This window comes from Diceros bicornis, chromosome 5 (assembly GCF_020826845.1).
Source record: "Diceros bicornis minor isolate mBicDic1 chromosome 5, mDicBic1.mat.cur, whole genome shotgun sequence".
Classification (NCBI taxonomy): Eukaryota; Metazoa; Chordata; class Mammalia; order Perissodactyla; family Rhinocerotidae; genus Diceros; species Diceros bicornis.
The window spans coordinates 41,070,819-41,077,934 of NC_080744.1; the positions used below are offsets into that span (position 1 = coordinate 41,070,819).

At 49.8% G+C, this 7,116-nt stretch overlaps 1 protein-coding gene across 2 annotated transcripts; it reads right to left on the reverse strand.

Moving 5' to 3' along the window:
* Positions 1 to 95: 95 nt before the first annotated feature.
* ELL3 (elongation factor for RNA polymerase II 3) lies at positions 96 to 3,421 on the reverse strand. 2 transcript variants are annotated; one of them, XM_058541447.1, is made up of 12 exons: positions 3,221 to 3,421; positions 2,955 to 2,990; positions 2,486 to 2,598; positions 2,168 to 2,369; positions 2,003 to 2,082; positions 1,782 to 1,857; positions 1,424 to 1,604; positions 1,298 to 1,340; positions 1,000 to 1,171; positions 719 to 763; positions 602 to 635; positions 96 to 349 (listed from the first exon to the last, which is right to left on the reverse strand). In XM_058541447.1, the coding sequence occupies exons 1-12, from the start codon at positions 3,350 to 3,352 to the stop codon at positions 261 to 263; spliced, it is 1,203 nt and encodes a 400-aa protein (XP_058397430.1). In that variant the 5' UTR covers positions 3,353 to 3,421; the 3' UTR covers positions 96 to 260. The 2 variants fall into 2 exon arrangements, with proteins under 2 accessions (XP_058397430.1, XP_058397431.1); XM_058541448.1 differs by having other exon boundaries at positions 260 to 635.
* Positions 3,422 to 7,116: the final 3,695 nt, after the last annotated feature.

Consider the following 7,116-nt stretch of genomic DNA (forward strand, 5'->3'; position numbering starts at 1 on the left):
TTTTTTGGCCATATTTGTAAAATAATTCACTTTCAGTACATGGGTAACACCCGTTACTCATTATATCCAGGTGTATTACAAGTGTATTACAAGCTGTTACTCATTATATCCAGGTGTATTACAAGTTCCTTTAGCTCTGTTACCAAAGGTTCTCATTATTGTTTCTTTAGGGAGGCTACCATGCTAACTTCTAATGTCCTCAAGGTATCTTGTCCTGGAAATGGTATAATTTCTCAGGATTTGAAAATGACTTGGCTGAACTAAAGGTGAAGAAGCCAAACCTCTGCTACGTTTCCTAGTCTCCTGGGTACAGCTGTGGAAGCTTGGCACTGTGCCCATTGCCCATACCCTAAAAAAACATAGCAACAATGAAAATCAAAGCTGAAGAACGGAGAGCAGCTCTCCTACTTGCCACCATGGACTCAGCAATAAGAACAATAAGACAGTTGCACTCTATTTAGTTTATAGCTGCTTTGTTCCTTCATATCTCACTGGGCAGAGGGGTCAAGAGCCCTCTGACAGCTTCAGCTGCCCCTGTTCTTTTCCTCAAACTCCAGGATGAGACCTTTAATGTGGGACAATTTCTGATGCAGGTACTCACAGCGACGCTTTTCTTCCCTGTAACCTGGGTACCGCTGCCGAGAAAAAGTATCCGTGTCAAAAAAAAAAAAATCCACCATTTCTATCTTTTTGCTACCATTCCCAGACCTTGTCTTACCTTCCTGAACTTTTTATATTCCTGGACTATCTTTTCTTCCAGCACCTGTAACAAAGAAAATGCTAGCACCAAGTTTAACCTTGAGAAAAAAGCTCCAGTTCTCTTAAGGGAAGGAAGTTAACTTCCCTTCTCATTCTACCAAAAGATACAGACTAATTTTTCTCTCAAAACAGGCTTGCTTGTCACTTTGTTTAGTTGCTGAACAAACACAGCCTTATGGGCAGTTAGCAGGGAGTTTATGGCTAATAGAGCTGGAAAGCCAGCCTGGGTCTACTCCTTACCTTGTGTTCTGGAGTTCCTCTCTGAACTCGCTTGATCTCTGCTCCCAACTCTATGAACTTTTGGCTTGCAGCCCCAACACGAGCATGCAGGATGCGGTATTCAGCATAATCTGTCTCAAAGTCTTGCTCATAAGCATGTTGCTGCTCTGCAGTGTGGATGGCCCTGTATTGCCTGCCAGGAGCAGAGACTTGTTACCTTCAATTTCATTGCCCCCAAAAGCTCCCAGCTCCCAGGAAGTTTATCTTAATATCTCATATGCACAAGGCGTGATAAAACTGGAAATGGCAGGGGACTCACAGGAGGTAATCTGGTACTTCTTCAGGGCTTGGGGATTCAGAGTCTAGGAAGAAAGCAAGAAGACACAAAGGTGATTTAGGCTTTTTACCCCACTATGGCAGTTTTACCCTCCTCTCATTAACTCACCTGCTTGAACTGAGGGACTGTGCTCCAACCGGGGGCCCATGTCTTCATCTTGATCTTGCTGCCAGTCTTCTCCCTCTTGTAGGTCCTGACTGGGCAGCACTTGTAGGGGACTTGGAGCTAAAGGCAGAGTTCTGAGCCTCTTTTCTTTTAGTTCTATAGTGCATGCAGGTGCTGGACGCTTCTGTTGGGGAAGTCTTTGTCACATAAACAGTAAGCCAGGAGCCTCCTATTCTGCCCTTCTCTTGAAAATTCCTTCTATATAAGGAGCTTTGGGAGCCTCACAATGAAGGCTCCATATTTTTAAATTTTAGCCTGATTGGACAAAGCTCTCTGAAAAACCCTTGCTATTACAACTTACTTTGTCCAGGTGTTTCTGGCTAGCAGAGGAAGGCAGTGCCTGATCAGGCCCTCTGTTTGGAAGATGGGTCTGGTTCCTAGGATATTTGAAGAGAGAATGGGGAGAGATGAAGACTGGGGTAGGAGGTAGGACTAGATCTCTTATTACAACATTTAGGGTGGAGATTAGAGAGGAAGACAATACCAGGGCTTCCTACGTTAGTCCCACCCTGCCCCAAGTACCTCACTTCCCACTGTGCCATGTGTTTCCTTGAGGATCCTGGGAGTGACTGTCCTGGGCTGCTTGCCAGTGGATCTGGCACCTGGTGGGGAAAGTGGCAGGGGCACTTGGCTCCCTAGGCTTCAGGCTTTTCCCCACCTTATCCCAACTCCCTGCAGTTTTCTCACCTCATCTAGTGCCATCTTTGGCAGTGAACCTGTCTCTCCTTCAGAATAGTCTCCTATGTTCTGCCAACTCGCAGGATCTCTGGCATCTTCAATCAGGTTGTGTCCCTGAACCGAAGATGGGGCTGGGATAGAATCCATGGCTGCCCAAATAGTGAGGCGCTCCCTGAGTGGGCCCAGGCAGTGGAGGCGGTTAGGGCCAGATCTGGAAAGGGGTGGTGGAAAAAACCCAGGAGGGTAGAGAACTTTTAAGCACCTTTGGACATCCCCCTCCTGGACTTTCCACAAACTCTTTCTTACCTGCTACCTGCTTCCCCTTACCTGCCTAGGCGTTGGCACACAAGGTCCAAGCCACCACCAGGGCCCTCCTGGCCACACTGGGACACTATCAAGGAGAAGAGGCAGGACCAGCCAGGGCCTGGGAACCTCAGATACTGTGGGTGAAAAAGAAGCCATGAGCCCCATGAAGTCAGCCCCTCCCCCTCCTGCCAATGCTATCCCTCCTTCAGCCCAGCCTATGACTGAAGATGGGTCCCACGGGGTCTCGTTAGCACACCAGGTGCAGCTGCGCCTGAGTTCCCCAGAAGGCTGAGAGGGCACAGTTTCCTCAACCGCAGCCTCCTGTGGGACCACAACCCCAGCAGCACCTTCACCCCACTCGGGGTTCAGTTCTCATAACTTCCTCAGATCGTGACTGTTCTCACCCTCCCTTCTTGACCATACCCTCGCGAAGCCCACGTCTGTTCTCCCGGCACCCCACCTCCTGCACGCCCCCCAGGCCCGCATTTACCCCTCGGTTGCCTTGGAAAGCGATCACTGGTCGAACCTGCGGGGAGAGCACAGACGCGAGCTGAGCGCAGGTGAAGCGGCGGCCCCAGGATCCAGCGTCGGGTGCCCGAGGGACCTGCCTCGTGGGCTTCGCTTGTAAAGGTGGGGAGGCCGGAGCCTACGGATGCCATTCCCCGTCCCCAGGTTCCTTCGCCAGGGTCGCCGGCTGAGGCCCGAGGTCCCAAAGGGGTAGGGGCTAGGGACGATGGGGCCCGGGGCCGGCCGCACCTGTTGTCGCTGACACTCTTGCAGCGCCCGCATCGCCGCGTCGTTGAGCCTGAGCAGCAGGAGGCTAGTCCGAGCAGCGGGGGTGAAGCAGAGACGGAGCTTCCCACTCAGAAGCTCCTGGGGTCCCTCCATGGCCACGAGGTCGAGCGCAAGCAGAACGGGAGCCACAGGCGAGGGCCACCACCTCTACCTCTGCTGTGCAGGGCTAGGCGGGCACACCCGGTAGCCCAGGTTGGCCCTGCCCTCTGTCAGGACCCCACCCACAGCCCCACCCACAGCCAGCCACCCTTGAGGTTTCCCAGCCGCATGGGCGGCGCTTCGCTCTCCCCTAGAGGACCGCGCGAACCCCAGCGGTTTCTTGGAGCGGCATGCACCGCATTGGGCTTTCGGAAGGTGCTGTCCCAGTTCCAGGGAGAAAGTCTGCGGCCAGCTTCAGACCCCTCACCCAGAATCCCCAGTCCTGCCTCAGTTTTCCCAGCCAACCTGAACTCGGAGTTGCCGTCTCTAAGAAAAGCTGAACCTGCAACCCCTAGAGAGTTTTAGACGCAGAGGGGCGGGAGAGAGGGCCTGGTTGCTGGGCGAGCTCAGCTGGTCGCGCCTCAGAGGCCAAGAGCCCCCAGGGACGGGAGGATGACAGACCCTAAGGGGGATTCCTGACGCCTACACCTGGAGCAGCGCTTTTGCTTTTTCCCGCCCACGGTGCTGCTGCGGACCCGAAGCTGGTTTCTAACGAAAGCTGGAAAGAAAATCGGACCCCGTGGATGTTGCATCGTGAAGTTTGGCTGTCGCTGGCTGGATCGCCCCACCGGTGGGCGGGAATGGGGGTCGTGGGTGATGGCAGGAGAATTGCAGGGCAGAGGAGAGGGAGGACTCAGCCCCAGGTGTCCCTTCCTGACCTAAATACTTGAGATTGGTGTGAAAGGGAGCTGGCTCACTCCCTCTGGAGGGCCAAGAGGTGCCACAAAGTTGCCAGACATTCCAGAGGCCCAGATCCTGGTGCAGTGAGACTCAGGACTACTCTCAGGTGACCCTTGGTGTCTCCACTTGTGCCTCTTTGGGTTTGTTTCCCAAGAGCTCTGGTGGTGTTCTCTTTCCTAGCCAAGATCCCTCTGCTAAATCCCTGAACCTGTATAATCCCAGGTGACCTTAATGCCCTCCACCCCAAACCGAATCACCTAGACATTTGTCAAAACGCATCACATTGTACACTTAAAATGTGTACATTTTGTTGTATGTAAATTTTACCTCAATAAAATTGATTTTAAAAATCAGTGCAATAAACCTCCAACTCCAACAACAAAAACATTTACCTGTCCATCTCCTCAGGGCTCTTTGCTTCTCTGGGTGACTATTTGCTAATTTGATAAACAGTTATGGTAATGGGTAAAGCTGGTCTCCCAGCTTTTCTTCTCAGGTGACATCTGTGGCTTTTTGCTGGATTTAAACTCAAAAGAGAGACTAGAATGGTGAAAATTTCCGAAGAGGAGGGAAGGAGCAGTAAGGGGAGGCAACTGAGGAAGATATTTGGGAAAGGGAGAAGGGAGGTAGGAATCTAACATTTGTTAGGTGTCCATTGTGTGTCAGGATCTTTGCATGTTATTTAATCCCTACAATAACTTTTTAGAGTAAGTATTATTATCCACATTTTTCAACATTCAACATTCAACAAATATTTATTGAGCACTTACTCTGTGCCAGACTTTGTACTAGATCCTTGGGATACATCAATGAGCAGATTCTTGCTTTGGGAGAGCTTATATTCCAGAGGGGAAGGAGACACTATAAACACACCCAATAATTTTATTTATTTATTTATTTTTCCCCCAAAACCCCAGTAGATAGTTGTATGTCATAGCTGCACATCCTTCTAGTTGCTGTATGTGGGATGCGGCCTCAGCATGGCCGGAGAAGCAGTGCCTCAGTGCACGCCCGGGATCCAAACCAGGCCGCCAGCAGCGGAGCGCACGCACCCAACTGCTAAGCCACTGGGCCGGCCCCTAAACACACCCAATAAATAACAATAAGAAATATAGTGTATGTTAAAAGGTGACAAGTGCTATAGAAAAAAGAAAAAATAGAGCAAGGTAAGAGGCTTTGGAAATAAAGGAAGAGGAATTAGAGGAGAGTGGAGAAGTTGACTGTATATTAAGTAAGGTGGCCAGAGAAGGCCTTCTGGAGAAGACTAAATTTGAGCAATGCCCTAAAGGAGGTGAGAAGATTGGCCAAGCTGTACAGTTGCAGGAAAATGCTTTCCAGGCAGAGGGAGTAGCCAGTGCAAACTCTGTAAGTCAGAAGTGTGCCTGGAGCGTTTGAGGAAAAGTTGAGGCCAGTGCAACTGGAGCAAAGTGAGTGAGGGGGAGAGTAGTAAGAAATGAAGTCAGGAAGGTTAAGGAGCAGGAGCAGATCAAGTCATGGAGGACCTTGTGGGCCACTGGAAGGACTTTGGCTTTTACTTTGAGTGAAATGGGGAGTCATTGCAGGGTTTCTAGCAGAGGAGTTACATGAAGTCACTTCTATTTTAAAAGGATCACTCTGGTTGCTGTGTTAAGAACAGACTGTAGGGGAACAAGGATAAAAGCAGCATGACCTGTTAGGAGGCCATTGCAGTAATCCAAGCTAGAGATGGTGATGGCGGCTTGCACGAGGGGGTAGCAGAGGAGGTGACAGAGGGATAGGGTTCCGGACATATTGAGGATAGAGCCGACAGGATTTCCTGACGGATTGAATATGGTACGTGAGAGAGAAACAGCGTCAAGGATGACTCTAGGATTTTTGACCTCAACAACTAGAAGGATGAAATTGTCATCAGCTGAGGTAGGGAAGACTGCAGGTGGAACAGAGTTAGCTCTGAACATGTTGAGTTGTCTAGTAGAATCCACATGGGGATGTCAAGCAGGCAGTTATATACACAAGTTTGGAGATGGTGAAAGATGTCTGGGCTGGAGATGTAAACTTGGTAGTACTAAACATATAGATGGTATTTAAAGCCATAAAACTGGATGAGATCACCCAGAAGACAGAGAAGAGCCTGAAGGATTACACCCTGGGGCACTCCAATCTTTAGAAAGAGGTCAGGGGGAAAGAAAGCAAAGCCAATTGAAAGGGGATGGCGAGTGAGGAAGGAGAAACACCAAAAGAGTGTGATATCCTGAAAGCTAAGTGAAGAAAATATTTCAAGGAGAAGGTATTGATCAACTGTGTCAATGCTGTCAATAGGCCAAGAAAAATGAAGATTAAGAATTGACCATTGTGGGGCCAGCCCAGTGGCGCAAGTGGTTAAGTGCGTGCTCAATGCTGCGGCAGCCCAGGGTTCGCTGGTTCGGATCCTGGGTGCACCAATGCACCGCTTGGCAAGCCATGCTGTGGCAGCGTGCCATATAAAGTGGAGGAAGATGGGCACGGATGTTAGCCCAGGGCCAGTCTTCCTCAGCAAAAAGAGGAGGATTGGCAGATGTTAGCTCAAGGCTGATCTTCCACACACACACACACACACACAAAAATAAGACTTGACTGGTGTGATGAAAGTGTTCTAAAATTGACAGTGGCTGGGCCGGCCCGTGGCTTAGCGGTTAAGTGCATGCGCTCCACTGCTGGCGGCCCGGGTTCGGATCCTGGGCGCGCACCGGCACACCGCTTCTCCGGCCATGCTGAGGCCACGTCCCACATACAGCAACTAGAAGGATGTGCAGCTATGACATACAACTATCTACTGGGGCTTTGGGGGAAAAAAAAATAAATAAAATTATAAAATAAAATTGACAGTGGTGATGGTGCACATATCTATGGATATACTAAAAACCATTAAATCTGACACTAGATTTCAAATGGGTGAATTGTATGATATGTGAATTATACCTCAATAAAATTGTTATAAAAAAAAAGAATTGACCACTGGC

Coding starts and splice junctions, on each gene's coding strand:
- ELL3 (XM_058541447.1), bottom strand. CDS start 3,352: ATGGAGGGACCCCAGGAGCTTCTGAGTGGGAAGCTCCGTCTCTGCTTC. Junction 636..718: donor AATATAAAAAGTTCAGGAAG/GTAAGACAAGGT, acceptor TTTTCTCGGCAG/CGGTACCCAGGTTACAGGGA. Junction 350..601: donor CAGGGAAGAAAAGCGTCGCT/GTGAGTACCTGC, acceptor ATGTTTTTTTAG/GGTATGGGCAATGGGCACAG.